General features: G+C 34.2%; 2 protein-coding genes across 2 annotated transcripts; one reads left to right on the top strand and one right to left on the bottom strand.

The window, feature by feature from the left end:
* Positions 1 to 2,710: 2,710 nt before the first annotated feature.
* On the bottom strand, positions 2,711 to 10,386 carry LOC117110193 (mitochondrial dicarboxylate carrier-like). The gene is made up of 10 exons (XM_033252819.1): positions 10,244 to 10,386; positions 7,073 to 7,253; positions 6,643 to 6,762; positions 6,050 to 6,167; positions 5,378 to 5,468; positions 5,073 to 5,116; positions 4,892 to 4,962; positions 4,255 to 4,347; positions 3,651 to 3,731; positions 2,711 to 3,292 (listed from the first exon to the last, which is right to left on the bottom strand). The coding sequence occupies exons 2-10, from the start codon at positions 7,199 to 7,201 to the stop codon at positions 3,134 to 3,136; spliced, it is 906 nt and encodes a 301-aa protein (XP_033108710.1). The 5' UTR covers positions 7,202 to 7,253; positions 10,244 to 10,386; the 3' UTR covers positions 2,711 to 3,133.
* Positions 10,387 to 10,391: 5 nt separating this feature from the next.
* LOC117110192 (tetratricopeptide repeat protein 30A-like) lies at positions 10,392 to 17,086 on the top strand. The gene is made up of 15 exons (XM_033252818.1): positions 10,392 to 10,589; positions 11,266 to 11,331; positions 11,517 to 11,726; positions 12,091 to 12,147; positions 12,520 to 12,655; positions 12,817 to 12,921; positions 13,032 to 13,160; positions 13,308 to 13,357; positions 13,526 to 13,678; positions 14,243 to 14,505; positions 14,943 to 15,153; positions 15,321 to 15,392; positions 16,001 to 16,183; positions 16,460 to 16,589; positions 16,877 to 17,086. The coding sequence occupies exons 1-15, from the start codon at positions 10,395 to 10,397 to the stop codon at positions 16,999 to 17,001; spliced, it is 2,085 nt and encodes a 694-aa protein (XP_033108709.1). The 5' UTR covers positions 10,392 to 10,394; the 3' UTR covers positions 17,002 to 17,086.
* The last annotated feature ends 156 nt before the right edge of the window (positions 17,087 to 17,242 follow it).

The following is a 17,242-nucleotide window of genomic DNA, read 5'->3' as shown; positions in this document are numbered from 1 at the left end:
GCTCTTTGATAGCTAACATTGTCTATTTAACATCACAATAATTCATTATTAGACCTATAGTTGTTTTTTGAATTGTACTCCACAAATCTCAGCCGATACCTCGCACAACTCGAGTAACGTCTTGTATCTATTGTCGCGATGTCTCGCACTTTAGCAACATTCTTTGGCAGTCAACTGGCCCCTAGAAAACCCGCCCTTGGAAACTTGCCCCATAAAAAAATGTACACTTCCTAGACCATGCAGTCTTCAAAATAAAAATTGTAACCTTTGGTAATCAACTACATTTTCCACATACATAGACATTTTTGAAATTTTATTAAAAAAAACCTAAACCATAATTCACCACTATAGACACTTTTTGACAAAAATGAAAAATTACGACTTTGTTACCCAATGAGAAGTGTTCTAATATAGACAATGGGTCGTGTCTCATATTATTTGTTATATTATTTTTATTCATTATTTTCACTTAGACTCGCATAAATAATTTTGTTCGAAGAACAATATGCAGTTGTACTTCGCAGCACTTCACTTGCAATTTCTAGTATATGTAAAGTGTACAAGGCTGAGCTTTTTAGATAGATACTGTATATATTTTCATAATATGAATTATTGAAAACTAACCATAAATAACCATTACACCACAGTTTGGGAAAGTGCATCCTGCCTACCATCTTTGATAGAAAACCCTTAATTTTAATACCCAAGAGACTGATAATCTGTAAAAAGAAATACTGTACGAATGCAGTGCATGAAGTTTTTTCCCGTGGGGAACCAGAGAATTCGTCTAGGTTCACCCTGTCCAAGCAAAAATTCATTTTTGCATTAACTTAGACTATGAAGAACAAGAAAGAATGCCAAAATACTTCTCTATTCACATTTAATGAATAATACTGTACTAATACATGATCTTCGTTCTACCGCTAATGCAGGAAAAAAGATAAACACCCTAATTATGCAAACTATTTTGTCTCGACACTGATACAACAAAAATACATCTTAATAGGAATAGCGTTTCATTGTCAGTTTTTGTGTAGTGTAGTTTTGTGCTTTAGGTACAATTATACAGGCTGTAATGCAACAAATATTCATTGGCTGTTTTATAAATAAAAAATACAGTAAAGTTCAGTAGCTTTGTGCTTTAGTTAAAATATACAAAATACAGTACTGTCAAATAAAATAAATCCCCCCACAAGCTATCCTTTAATAGGTGGTGATGCAAAAAAAATAGCATATTTATTGGCAGTTTTCAAATGTTTTTTACTGTATATTTAGTTGTAAATAAAAAAAAGTACAGTAGATTTTTTCTTTACTATTCATACAGGTGCTGAATTTAAAAATTGGAATGTCTAGGTAAAAGCATTTCTCTACATAATTACAATTATTACTGTTAGCTAGGTAACATGAGTTTCAAAATTCAGTCCAATATGTAGCACACAGAACACGCCAAATGAGCAATGTTTCTATGAATACAAAGTATTTATGGAGGACTAGATTACATATATTTTATTGGCTCGAACATGGAAGCACCATACCAGAAAGTTTTACATAAAAAGAATAAATATAGGTAAAATATTTTTTAAAGGTGCCATCAACCCCAATCGGTACTATTCCGTAACACTTCATTTAACACTTCACCTTTAAAACCTCATAACACTATTTTCAAATCTACAAGGAAGTGATGCATTCTTAGGTTTTAGGCGTGGCACATATTTTGCTCAAGGGACTAGGGAGAGCTGGCAACACTTTTGAGCAATGCCCGACCACGCCCACATTTTTTCGTTAGGAAGCTCAGAACCCTGTCAGGCAAGTAGATTTGAATAGCTTGGTGGTTAAGATGCTTGCTTTCACATCCCATGTTACTGGGTTGATTGCCTATCACGGTAAGCGGAAGATGAGTAAATTTTGTTGGGGAACAAAGAAAAAAAAATATTTACATGTAATGTTTGTTTAGCCACCATATTGTTTTTATTAAACTATTTGTGTTAACTTTTGATCATAATAGTTCAATGAGACTAATTAAAAATAATTTGCGTTCTGTTATGACAAATGTTTGTTTGGATACCCTCATGATGCTTGGAGCAACCTCGACCTTGACCGCGTGGTTGATGGATTTCATGCAAAATTTCACTTTCAAGAATGAGGATTTGAAAATATATTAGATGGGTACATTGCATACTCTCTGTTTCTCGTTTTATTCAAAATTTTTTGGTTTTGGAAGCTGATTTTGACATTAGAAAACAGCCTACACGAAGTGATATTACAGTAACCCGATGCCTATCAAATAAGTAATAAAAATTCGCCATAATTCATCAAAAATCTGTGGCTTCCAGGGGGTGCGGCCCTCTAGCCCCCAGCTAAGTAAGACTCGATTCGCTCCACTAGCCCCCCGTCGGGCAGGTCCTGGTGATATCACTGCATCCACCCGTGCCCCACAGTTAAACTTGTCAACTGTGCCCAACTCAAATAATTTATAATTTGATCTTATTTTACATGCCAAATTGTTGTGTTTTCTATTCATTTACGATTTGTAAGTCTAATTTTATCTTGTGTTGGAACAATTTTTCAATGCCATTTTTGATTCATTCAACTGTATTTAAAGATACTCTGTATCGGACACCGATCTAAACTACTGACTACCTGGTAAATTTAAGCAATGAAAATACTTTCTCATTCTAATTTGCAATTCTTCAGAGGAGGAGGAGGAGGTTTTTTGACAAAAACATTTGGACGGAGGAGAAAATAAAAATAAAATTTGATTGGTGAATGTAAAGAGTGTAGTAATGAGATGGTTAAATACTTTAAATTTATATAATTAGGAAGAAATATATATAGATCTTATTCCCGCATTGGCAGGAGTAATAAAAACCTTTATTTTTTTCTGAAACTTCCATTTTTTTCTGGTAGCTAATTGGCAAAAAATAAAATTTTATTTTTATTTTTATTCAAAATTATCCTTAGCGGACGGCAGGTTCACTAAACAAGATATGAAAACGTCTCGCCTTAATTATATAAAGCTATACAGTATTGAATTGATTTTTTTTTGTTTAGATCGCAAGACACTGTATATATATTTAAAATATATAACAAAAGCAGAAATAAAAATGTGCCCAACTTGTAGGTTGTCTAAAGATCATACTTTTGGAACAATTCCAAAATGTTTTTTAAATTGTTCAAAGAAAATAAATGTCAAAATTGTATGTGGTCCAAGCCTTATCCATGCTGGAACAAACCCTTTGTAGAATGCTATTGGCCCAAGTTTTGCAATATGAATCCCACACTGCAACACATTCTGTAAAATAAAGCAAAAGGAACAATCACAGATTAATTCATATTCCCTATTTCATGATGCATAGTTTGAGTAAGGTGGGGTATGCAGAGTAACGTCCCTACCCCTGGATGCATACTAAATTAGGGCGAGGTATGCAATCACTAGGACCATTAGTAGAGTAATGCACAGTTCTTTTGGGCATATAATAGCGCTTGATTGCTTGCATAGCAATGAAAATTAAATCAAACAGATATCATAACATGTTTGACTATCTTAAACATCATAAGCCTGTATTTTATGCCATTTAGCAAGCTCTCAGGATAGCCAATTTTTAGTTTCAAAGTGAACGTGGTGGTTACACTACTGAAATAATGCCTACCTTGTACAACCCTGTTGGTGAGTTCATCATCCTCGTCTTCATTACATCAAATGGCTGGGTGATGGCAGTAGCACAAGTTGCCTATATATGTAGAATTGACAAAAAAAAAAGAGATATAACCGCAAGCACATCTAGATGTTCACTCCAATAATTCTTCTCTATTAATAGCTTTTATTCAACTTTTTTTTTTTTTTGGCCTAGGATCTTTAGTATCAAAGTAAACGTGGGGGGGGGGGGGGGGGGGGGCCAGGGAGGCACTTTCACAGATGGCTAAAAAATTTATGATTATGGTACTTATACGATGGCTTGAACAGCACTCTAAGACCTAAATTTGATTAAAATGTTCCTTTTTTTCTATTTTTTTTTTTTGGAAAAATTTAGGGGGTGGTGCGGGGCCCCTTCAATCCGACACTGGTATGACTATATAGAAAGGAAAAAGAGTTGATTTAATGTGTGCATAAAACAACATAACACTCAACACACAGATATTTTTGTTTCAGCATTGTAATTTCTTTTTTCTTTCTCTTTGTTGTGATAAACCTCGGAATAGGTTTACCTAGATAGATGGCGCATTATAAATGCATTATTATTAACTTCTACTTACTGCACAAAGACTGGCTGTGAAATGAGTTACCGTGTTGTCTTCAAAATATTTAGTTTGTAGTAGCATTTGTTTGTATTGATCATATAAGGATAGCTGCAAAACAAATCAAAGTATTTTTAAATGACAATATTATAAATAGAATGTGAACGTACTGAGTATTCAGTACGACATCATTCCCTTTAAATTTTCTAAAAACATCATTGCAGTACACGCTGCTAATTGAACCTAACCACAAAGCGCAAGCCTGGTGGTCAAGTGGTTACGAAACCGGGCTAGATACTTGGAGGTCGTGGGTTCGACTCCCACTCAAATAAGATATTTGGAAACGTACTGAGCATTCAGTACAAAACATCATTCCTACCAATTAATATAAAAATACAAGAAAAAAACAAGTTTGCACGGTTCACTGTGCACTATATTTTACAATGCCAGAAACAATGACACAACAAAATCATATATTTCTCTGAACCTCATTAAATTATTATAAAATATTAATCCATTTCTATATCACATACAATTCTCTGTGTGTTCTGTGTACTAAGTGTCATAGACAAAACAGTCGATCTAGGCATGACAAAGCTGAACTTAAGTAAACACAGATGGAATAGGATGCCAAATGTAAATTTGTTTTACCTACCTGACCAAATGTCATTAGCATGGCTCGAACCACCACCATTGATGCACCAAAATACATCTTTCTAATTCCCTCTGCAAGGTAAAAGTGAGAAAGAATATATAATCCATATGTATTTGAATATATCATTTTAGGATATGAGAAATGACAATAAATAAAACTGATAAGAGGTTTGTTACAATACCTTCTGTATAGACACGCCACAGACCATCAAAAACATGTTTGTAACTATAAAACAAAACAAATTACAACAATTTTATATTAAAGCTTTTAATTACTATTACTATAAATATTAATATAAATCAATGAATAATAGTTTTTTTTTTTTTTAATATAACAAATGTTGTATACTGTATATCATGTTACTAATCTTTTATGTTTTTTATACTTTGTAAAATTGCTGGTGTAAACTAAATTCTGATTTTTCGGACACTAAAATTATCTTTTATTTGGTATATTCCTTCTTTCATTTTTTTTTCATTTACTTACTTTCTCCTTTTTTCCACTGGTAATTTCACATCATTTTGCATACGAACGTTTATCATGTCTGGTGGTGTACCAATGAAACCACCACATGCACCTGTAGTTAAAAACATAAAGGGTAAGTAAATAAGAAGAGAACAAATTGACCAATTACAGATGGTGTGAGAGTCCAGCCTATAAAAGTGAATTCTGTGCATCAACAAGATAATTCCAGGGCTGCCTACTTTTAATGGATCTTAATTGATAACCCCTTTTCTCAATGTATTGGTTCAGAATTGTTACCATGCACAGCAGTCACCATCCACCCCACCATCCCCCTTCACATGACACTGAAGATGGCTATCAAGTTGGCTAAGATGAATTATAGAGGGCTACAGATACGTGCCTTAGGAAACAGTATATAATGGTAGCACCAGTGTGTGGCTTAATTCCCTTCAGAGAGGGGCCAAGCCCTCTGTCAATCTAATTATGATTACACTAAAAATAATACCTTTGTGCACCAGGGAGCTCAATTATCTGGAGCACAAAAAAGCCTTTTTCTATTACACTGACCAGGGACCTGCGGCCTCATGTCTCTCATCGCTTAGTTAGACTCCTTTGGATATAGATCCTAGAGCCGCACCCTTGATGCTACACTGTGATGCCTCAAATTTCTACCGGTACCCCTTTAACTCTTACCTGCGAACATTGCTAAGACAGCTTTCTGATAGAATGGCAATTGAAGATTAGGATTGTCATCTGTCAGGTGGTTTTTTACAGAGTCATAAATTGCAAATCTGGTCAAAGAGTAGGTCAACTGCAATGACAAATAAAAGAACATATCAGATAAGAGGGAGTGACATCACCCCATTATCAGACTAACATCATCACATACTATACTAACTCCACCACTAAACACATAACTGGGATCATGATTAACCATCACCATAAACATTACCAATACAAACACTGTGAACGATATGATTCATACTGTAAACGATAATGAATCTGTAAATGTGTTACCTTGGGAGGAGTTCTCAAAGTGCTGGAGAACAGAGCAATGACACTGGTTCCTTCCACTATTTTCTCTTGGTCTTTTTGATTGTTTCTCCTTATTAGTTTTAGAATATTTTTTGGTTTAGATTTTTGTTCTTTCCTTTTGCTTAATAAAGTGCAAGGGAATGCATTTGTAATATGTGCTATACAAGTACACGCCCATTACCATTACCAAGTATGATGTCTAATTATAATTAACTGTTGTCAAAGAAATTTAACAGGTTTTGGTGACATACCTGTCTTCCTATTGATGCAGAAAGGCCATTGTATAGTGCAGTAATGCCGTTATGTTTAATAATCTTGGCTGCGAAATGAAATCCACGCTTTTTTACCTCCTGCTGTGTTTGTAAATGGACCTATAAATGAACAAAAACTGGTAATTAATAAAAACAATACTTAATTATCATGTTGTCTGCAGCATGAAGAATAATGAGGTCTACATTATGTTGGTGTTTCTGTAGCACTCTACAGAGTTCTAAAGTCTAAGAGCACCAACATTATCACCACCCCTTCCCCCCCCCCCAATCAGACCTCCCCCCCCCCCCCCAATCAGAACGATACCTATGAAACACATACTCCACTCTCTGAGGTAGTACTCCATCATTTGCTACCTTAAATAAATAAGTGCACTGCAATTTAACAAAAACAAATATTTCGGCAGTTTACCTTGATTAAGTCTAGCGGGTGAGTGATACACACAGCACAAGCTGACGATAAGCCACCAAAGAACCATCTAGGTTTCCGTTGGGACCCCATGTGAGGGACTAATACTTGAGCTTGGGCCTGCACTGTCATGTCAAATCACTTTACCAAATAAAGCCCTTTGAACTTTGTCCCATACCAAATGCTAAAATAAGAAACAAGTCATTATTCATTGAATTGCATAGGCAATAATGTTGAGGGCAGGAAACTAAAAAATACTCTAGATGCATTTTCATTTATACTGTAATGTAAGGCACATCATGGAGGTTTTAAAAAATGATGTATAGATATAAAATAGATTATGGATATGAAAATTCTGGTTGTTATGGAAACTGAAATAAAAACACAATGCAAAAAATTTCCACTATTATTATTTGTCCAAAGTTCTGCATTCTTTAAACTTTTACATACAAGTAACGGAATATTAAAAATATTCTCGCATTTACGGTTGAAATCCAACATTATTATTCTAGAATAAATTATCAGCAGCATTATAGTTCTTATTATCCTGGCCGTTCCACTGAGCAAAAATATGCTGCAATCCATAGATTATAAGATAAAAGATTTTGCTTCTCCAATTTCAAACAACAATATTATGAAAGTTTGAGTGAACTCCACAATAAAATCTTTACTAAACATGTTGTTATTGATAGCAGATGGCATTTGAGGAGGTCACTTCCTCAAGTACTATCCGGCAGACCCTGGATGCTATATCTGTTGGCAAGCCTCCAACGTGGTTCAGACACTGACTATGCTTAGCAAAATATTTAATTTAGCATTGATAATTAGATAATGTGCTCTAAGTAATTTTTATGTGGTAACTGCCAAAAAGTGTCTTCAAGTTAATTGACTGTGACAAAACAACCATCTGTAACTGAGAAAATTTGATTTGTTCTTCCTAGAATATTCTTTCACGAACATTGTGCATGTAGGCCCATGCTTATACTGTACTACTACTGTACAATATGTATTTTTGATCATGTTGATTCTTGAAAATAGTGTTGCTGGAATAGTTTAATATAATGAGCTTCCCAAATCCTGATTAATATTAAATACCAATTGTAAATATTTTTTATTTTAGATATGTTTCAATATTGGAACACATCAAATCAAGGTTTAGGAGAGAAGATCATTAGATTTTTACAATACAACTCTTGTGGTTGGCATGGCAACAATATATATAATAGCATTAATATGTGATCACTGTTAATCCTGTCTACATACTTGACCTTTTCAGGGTCATAGGTCAGTAATGCTTGCTTAGAATATCTGCACAGGTGTTTTAGATTCATATTCTTAATTGTAAAGAGCAGAACCAGCTGCTACTGTACCCACTGATCATAAACTTGTCAGTTGAAAATCCAAATTTGCATACATAAAAGTTGCCTGCAATATTGAATATTAGTAAGAATAAAATAAGTATAAAATAGACCAGCACATATATATTAAAATAATAAATAAAATAAGTAGAAAATCGACCAGCACATATACATTTGAACTGTAATATACTAAAAACTGATCATAAACCTGTCAGTTGAAAAAAAAAATTGCACACTTGACTGTTGCCTGCAATGTTAAATAATAAAATAAGTAGAAAGTAGACTAGCACACTATACATTTTAACTGTAATATAATGAAAACTTTTCAAGTAAAAGTGCCCTACGCTTAATTGACTTTTATAACACAGAATCTACTGTACCGGTTCAAAACTGGCACATTTGTTTACAATTTATGGTAAATGTGTTGCAAAATTAAGTGAAATAAACCAGGACCAATTTACTACAATATGTCATATTGGGCATCAGAATAGATACGTTTTAACCTATTCTTTAATAACCGACAATCCTACCCTAACAAACCCATAAAAATATATAGGGCTAATAAACTGTACAATAAAACTTGGTAGCTTTTAGCTTGAAAATGAAAAATGGAACAAATATTTTCCTTTCTAAATAACAGACACAAATTGCAATGAATCTATAGCTAAATTATGAGTTTCTTATGAAACAATATGGCAATAAAAAAAATAATTTACAATATTATGCATCATCAACCTATAAAAACTATTCTGATGCCTACTATGACATAATGTAGAAAATTTATGCTGGTTTATTTCACAGAATGTGTGTAACACGTTGTAAGCAAGTACAATGTGGGGGCATATTATGCTGGTTTTGGCCTGAAAAAAAAAATTAGAATGTGGAACTAAATATGTATTCAATGGTCGTCATTTTTATAACCCACTTAGGGGAATAAATTTGCCGCCATGGGGTGGGTGTGCCCGCAACCCTTGCATCCCCAGTCTACATTTAAGATCATCATCACGTCGAGATCATGTTGTGGTCTTGAACATTCAGAATTTCAATCTAAATAAATTATTGTGGAATACAATGATGGATTGATCACAATACCCCTAAATTTATTGTTAGCTCCAGGGTTACAAAATCACACTAAAAAAAACTTTCTTGCCAAATTTCAAATTGTACAACAATCTGTATAGAATTACTTAGCATTTGTGAAAATAGTTTGCTAACTCTGCATGTTTACATGCAGTCACTACAAACTGTGGAAAAATAAAGAATAAGACTTCCCTGCACAGTTTGCAGGTAGAGGAATGCAAGCTGACAAATAAAATAACCAGGTCAATCTTTCATTATATTCACAATATAACAATATATTGTTATGTATTCTATTGCACTGATTGTCAACTAGGCTATGTATATTTACTATTATTTATGGTGTCACAGTTCAATTATTTTTTCTCGAACACTAATAACACACCAGTATTTGGAATTAAAATAACACACTGCTTCATGCACTAAGTATGAACCTGGGTAGGCCTAAAATTACTAGAGTAAGACTATCTAATCAACATTATCAAGGATGAACAACTAAAATAGCAACTACATCAGCACCACATTTTCAAACAGCCACCCCACCCTCACGAATCCATCCATCCACGTAGACTTTAAGAAGGCAAACAAACTTCGGCTTGCTAGTAGGCTAGTAGTAGTAGACTAGGGCCTGGCTTAGGCCTAGCCGAGGTTGCACTTTTAATCATGAAACGTGGAGCTTACACAACGCTAAGTATAATAAACACTCTGTACTTCGTGAAGCCCAAAACGGTATACTTACAAATTATTCACGGCATGAGTTGCATTGGAAAAAGATAAACAGTTTTAATGCATATGTTACAGCTGAACTCACACAAACTCCACTCCAGCAAAAAAAAAACAAAATCACACCACGTACAAATCAAAATTTTTTCCAGGCCTCTCTTTTTTTAATGCCGCCCTCTACAATCTCGCACAAGGACATGCGCATTGTTGATGAATACCTGAAGTCGATCTCTTCTCGCGACAGAAAGGCTGTCATAACAACGGAATGCTTTAAAACTAGAAAAGTAAATAATATTAATAAAGGTGTCATGGCTACGTTCGATGTCAAGGATGGTGAATATACATCTGTTATTTATTCAATGGTAGGTATATGTGTGTTCGTTGTAAATAGAAAAATACAACGTCATTATATTTTCTAGGACTCGCTCCTCTAGGCCTAGGCTAGCCCTAGGAAGGACGACTAGGCCTAGGCCTAGGAGGCCTGTTATTATAAATAGATAGGCCTAGGCTAGCCCGTAGGCTAAGCCTAGGTAGGCTAGGCCTACCCTAGCCCAAGCAAGTATAGTCTAGTCCTCCGTGCTAGCTAGGCCCTAAGTATAGGAGAAGGTAATGGTTTGTTACTGTGTAGCCTAGCCTCAAGGCCTAGAGAGTGGGTCTAGCTCGGCCTACCTTAAGTTCTACACAGTAACTCAATAATTTATATATAGGCTATATAGGTAGCCTAGGCCTAGTCCTGTATTTGTAGTAGCAGACCACAGTAGGCTTAGCCGAAGTCTGAAAAAATTGGTTTGATGACGAGGATGATGATGAGATATTTAATAAATAATAACATTTTCATATTTTATGTACTGAATAGGCCTGCCCGATGCACTGAGTGATGGATGATTGGAACTTTAATGTGTATAATAATGCCTAATTATTGAATTTCTTTAAAACAATACAAAAGTTTGGTGTAGCTTACAAAACATGAGGGTGAAGGATACAAATAGATAACATTCATTCCATTCGTATGACCTTTTTGTGTTTTGCTTTTTTCAGATTAAAGATGGAAAGTTTGTTGATGCAATACAGATATTATCAAAAGAATTACAAAACCACCCAAAGGTATGAACACATTTTCATGTATTTGATATTATTACTATGAATTGATAAGTTTCTAAAATTGCATATTAATGCTATCGTTTTACATAACAAACCTACATACGGTAATGTCTTCTGAGTGTACTACTTTAGATAATACTAAGCACACCAGATTATTACTTAACTTTGACTCATGCTTACCTCCTTAGTCAAGAGCAGCCCTGTCCCTGTTAGGGTATTGCTACTATCAGATACAGGACTTCAACAATGCAGCTGAATGCTACCAACAGTTGGTAGAGATCAACCCCGAGGTGGAGGAATACAAGTTGTACTATTCACAATCCCTCTACAATGCGTGCATGTACCAAGAGGCTGTGAAAGTTACATTTCAGATAGAGAACAAGAACTACCAAAGCAAGGTATTAATAGGCCAGAATTTGTTGAAATGGGAAAGTTAAGGTGCCTTTTTTCCTCCTTAAGCAATACCACACACAGAGAGCTCAGATCTAAGCCCACTGGCTTCTAAAAAAAACTTTTGGGCAATTTTAAACTGTTTCAAGACATTTTGGCATGTAGTATACCCAGCGTTCTTCTACAAAAAGAAATAAAATGTTTCTCTTTTTGACCTGACAAACATCATGGCCAATGAAGTTGTTTTGTCTGTCGGATGATATTTTCATTCATTTTGACTTGTTCTGCAACATAGAACATTGTCATCACGGAGAAATGAGGTTTTTGTATTGTACTTTTTGATTTTAATTTATCAATTTTATCATTCAATAGATAACCAAACTTCAAGCAGCTATCAAATATGGAGAAGAAGACTTACCAGCAGCCAAAGTAAGCACAGTTATTTCTTTATTTTAAATTTAAATAAATGCATTTTTTACTGATTTATGAACTTTTTATTACACAAATGCTTACAATACAGCATTGTGTATATCTATATTGCTTGTTACTTGTTATAATAGCCACATACATTTTCATTGTGTAATACTATCACTTTGTAACATTATTAACTTTTCAACCAAATGGCTGTTTTACAGAAGGTCATAATAGATACAATGAAAACAAAAATGATTGTTTTAGCTTGTTGATTGCATGATTATAATAAGAAAGTTAAATATAGCATTCATAGTATACTTCTCATTTTCTGGTACCATATCAACATGTATTGTACATGATTATTACTTTTTTTCTTTTTTTCTCTAGAGCCTAGTTGAACAATCATCTGCTGAAGACCCTGACACAGAGGTGAACCTAGGCTGCTTATTGTTCAAGGAAGGTCGCTATGAAGTAGCCTGCCAAAAGTTCCAAACAGCACTACAGATCTTGGGCTACAGACCAGGTATGCCTCAGCAGATGATTGGATAACTCGACAACTGTGGACTACAATATTTAAAAACCATGCACACTTTCCATGCTTTCTCTCTTCTGCTTGTAAAATTTGTTTATAAGTTAAAGCTCATTCTTGTAAATAGCTGAGTAATTATATTAATTATTTTGCAGATCTGTCCTACAACATTGCTCTGTGTCACTACAGTATGAAGCAGTATGCCCCAGCCCTCAAGAACATCGCTGACATCATTGAACGTGGCATCCGAGAACATCCAGGTGAGAATCAGGTCACAGGTCACAGGTCATAATCAAAAGTTTGAATGTTAGGTATGTTTTCTTTTATTTAAAATGAAATATTAACCATTAACTAATTTTGTTGTTTGTAGAGCTAAGCGTTGGGATGACAACAGAAGGAATTGAGGTACGGAGTGTGGGTAACACCCTTGTCCTTCATGAGACTGCCCTCATCGAAGCCTTCAACCTGAAAGCTGCAATTGAATTCCAGTTGAAGAATTGTGAGTTGAAAGTAAATGAAAAAATAATGCGGTAGCTTAAAGGATCATAACATGCTATGTATGAACTGTTCCCATGAAACTCAGACAAAGTTATAAACCGTTTTAAAAGATGAAATTTTTAATTCTTTTTGATTGTTTTTTTTTTAGTGGAAGCTGCACAAGAGGCATTGACAGACATGCCACCAAGAGCAGAAGAGGTGAGTAGTTGACATCAATCAATCAAACATACATAAGTTTTAAAATAAAAATAAATTTTACCTAATATATTCTTAATATCACATTTTTCATGACAGTAATTTTCCACTTTTGTTGTTCCTGTCAGGCTAAATTTTTATATTTTTGCATCCTCTTTCCTTAATTGCTAGGAGTTAGACCCTGTGACGCTACACAATCAGGCATTAATGAATATGGAAGCAAATCCAACCCAAGGATTTGAAAAGCTCCAGTTTCTGTTGCAACAAAATCCATTCCCTCCAGAAACATTTGGGAATTTACTTATACTCTATATCAAGTATGAGGTAAGAATAAATTCATCATCAATGTTGTTGAAAATAATGATGATGATATTGATAATGAGGATATTAATGATAAATAATTAACATATCCTTTACATTTCTAAAAGGTAACTTTTCCTGGACTATTAATAAATAGACATTGTGGAGTTTTTAAATTAAGAACTGGTCTTCCTCTGATTAAAGACTGCTCCAATTGAAGGCCACCTCTAATTACAGACCACTTTTCTGTTATCCCATTTGCAAATGTGGCAAAGGCAAGCCAAACCAGTCACTCGTCGCAAATCCTGTTTCAGAGATAATGCCCCAAACCATGCTGGAATTTTAAAATTCTATTTGATTGCACTAAACTAACCTTTATATATCTATACATCATGCTATTCTGTTAGTTTCCCCATTTTCAATGTTAAAACAACAATTTTCAACGATTTGGTGATGGTTTCGGCCAGAGAAATGCCCAAAATCATAAATTTTGAAGGCTGATTTCTCAATTATTGTTCTTTAAACAGCTCTATGTTTAAATGGATTTACAATAAAATTACCGTATGTTTATTCTGTCTTATTTTCCAGTATTATGACTTAGCAGCGGATGTCTTAGCAGAAAATGCACACCTTACATTTAAGTTTTTAAGTCAGTACCTGTACGATTTCTTAGACTCTGTTATCACGAAGCAAACTGCACCTGAAGAAGCCTATCGTCGCTTTGACGAGATGGCAACACGGCACACCGAACAGTTGCGGAAACTGACCAAACAAGTGCAAGAGTCGCGGCAAAATCATGACGATGATGCCGTCAAACAGGCGGTCAATGAATACGATGATGCTCTTGAAAGGTAAGTGTTACACAGAAACCTTAGAGTGGATTAGTTCATATGGGAAAATGTGATAGTATTAATGATAACATAGTGTTCGATACAGTTCACTCTCCAATTCCAGACCACCTTTGAAACCTGAAAATCTGGGGTGGTCTCAGGGTTCAGTCTCAACATAGAGGGTTAGCTTAGTGTTAATAGATTGGAGATTGTTATTTAGTTCTTTAAAAAAGTGGTCTCAAAATAAGGGGGGTCTTGGAATTAGAGGGTTCTCAAATTGGAGGGTGCACTCTGTCCTTACAGCTGTTGTTGCATAGTAATTTAATTTACAGTTTCAATTTCTGTAGCTTTAGCTGTCTTAATGACAACTTCGTTTGGAAAAATGATTTTTTTATCTTCTAATCTGAAGCCCTAAACTCAAAATTGAGACTGTCAATCTCTGAAACTCTTTGATACAGATACATTCCTGTACTGATGCAGCAAGCTAAGATCTACTGGGACCGAGATAACTACAAACAAGTAGAAAAGATATTTCGTAAATCGGTTGAATTCTGCAACGAGCATGACGCGTGGAAACTTAACGTAGCACATGTGTTGTTTATGCAAGAGAATAAATACAAAGAAGCTGCTGGATTTTATGAACCAATTGTAAAAAAGAATTTTGACAATGTAAGACTTTGATTTTATTTAGTTATATTTTAATTGTTCAATGGTAAAAATTGATGTTCTATAAATGATTTAACCATACATTTTTAAAATTGATTCTAATGAATATGTTTCGTATTTTGTTTAAACTTTAGTAATTACATTATGTAAAATGTTTTTCTGTCTGACAGATCTTGTCGATTAGTGCAATTGTGTTGGCCAACTTGTGTGTGTCTTACATCATGACAAGTCAGAATGAGGAAGTAAGTATCATTTTGAATCAATCAATCAATCAATTAATCAATCAATCAATATCATTATAGATAATATTACTCTAGTTACTTTTATTTGCTTTTTATTATTGTTTTTATCATTAATGTATTTTTTTTATATTGATGTATTTTTTTATCTTGTAATTTTATGAGCAATGACGTTTCCTTTTGGACAAATTTGAATTGAATTGAATTATAAATATTATTTAAATTTAATGTCATTGATATTATCATGATTATTATTTTATTGTTTTGTTAGTATTATTAATGACTAATTAACTTTTAGGTATTAAAGAGAAAATTGCTAGAAGCTTATCATATCTATATTTTTCCTGACATATATAAAAGTAGTTATAAATAATATATTTGTTGACTGCAATATAGACTAACTTTAATTTCTGTTTGTAAAAACTGCTGTATACCCATATTTAGTCATTGTGTGGCTATATATTTTCATGTTGTGATGTCATCATGACCATATTTAGGCATGTCACATGTTTTTGTCAAATAAAATAACTGATAGTCTCAGCTGGCCAGGGCTTTAGTTTTGTTGTTTTTGTTTAGTTTTGTTGTTTTTACTTTGTTATCTCTCTTAACAGGCTGAGGAATTAATGCGAAAGATTGAGAAGGAAGAAGAGCAAGTAGCCTATGATGACCCAGATCGCAAGATTTACCACTTGTGCATCGTGAATCTGGTTATTGGTACGCTGTACTGCGCTAAGGGTAACTACGAATTTGGAATATCACGTGTCATTAAAAGCTTGGAGCCCTACAGTAAGAAGGTGAGTCCATTAGAAATTTTTATTTTATTTCATGATTGTTTACTTAATTTTTTTTTTTTAATTTCTTATTCATTCAAATTTATGTACTGTACATGTTTGAGTGTATTTATTATGGAAGTTTTTTTATGGCTATTAATTTCCAATCAATCAAGCAAAGATTCAGTTATTCAGATTCGTTGACCCACTGCTGGGTGCTGCCTTCCTGCAACACTTTCTATCTGTTGTTAGCTACCACTCTTCCTTCATAATAATGATACAATTGATATTTACTGACAGCTTGGCACAGACACATGGTTCTATGCAAAACGTTGTTTCCTGTCGTTGCTAGAAAACATGGCCAAGCACATGATCATGTTGCGAGACAGCGTGATTCAAGAATGTATTCAGTTCCTGGAGCATTGTGAAGGTGAGTTCTTGGCCATTTGTAAAAAACCTTTCATAGCATAAAGTTTATGTGTTCAGTTTACTCATTTTTCATTTATTTATTATGCCACAAAAATGTTCTTGCTACTTTTAGAAAAGCCATTGCTTAGAATATGAATTAATGAGCCAGAAGTCCCATTATTAAATCATTAAAGTCATAATTAAATATGCCAGTTTGACCTCATATTGGAGGACCTAGGGATTGATTATTAGTATACTTTTCAAAATATCTAACATCCTTATAATTATATAAATTTGTTTTTGATGCAGTGTATGGCCGTGATGTCATAGTCCAAGTGGAGCAGCCGTTAGCGGAGGAGAGGATCCACGAAGGGATCAACACATGTACATACGAAGCAAGGGTTCTTAAGAGCCTCTTTATGGATCTTGTATAAACAACCATGACAATACGAAAATAACACCTTAAATGGGAGGGGGTGGGGGTGGGAGAGTGGTCACATGGAGCGCCAATCAAAAACCTGGGAAAGTTTAGGTTGTTCCCTATAGTGTTATAGTGTGTGGGGCCTGTGGAGCAAACTGTAGCTTTTGTTCCAGTCATATTACTGTCAATGTAATTTCTAATTTATTTTTTTTGTTGCTACCTGGGGGTGGTGGGGGATGTGCAATTTTCTAGAG

This window comes from Anneissia japonica, unplaced genomic scaffold, assembly GCF_011630105.1.
Source record: "Anneissia japonica isolate Jap-2015-1 unplaced genomic scaffold, ASM1163010v1 scaffold284697_len431725_cov185, whole genome shotgun sequence".
NCBI lineage: Eukaryota > Metazoa > Echinodermata > Crinoidea > Comatulida > Comatulidae > Anneissia > Anneissia japonica.
This window is presented reverse-complemented; position numbering and strand designations above follow the sequence as displayed.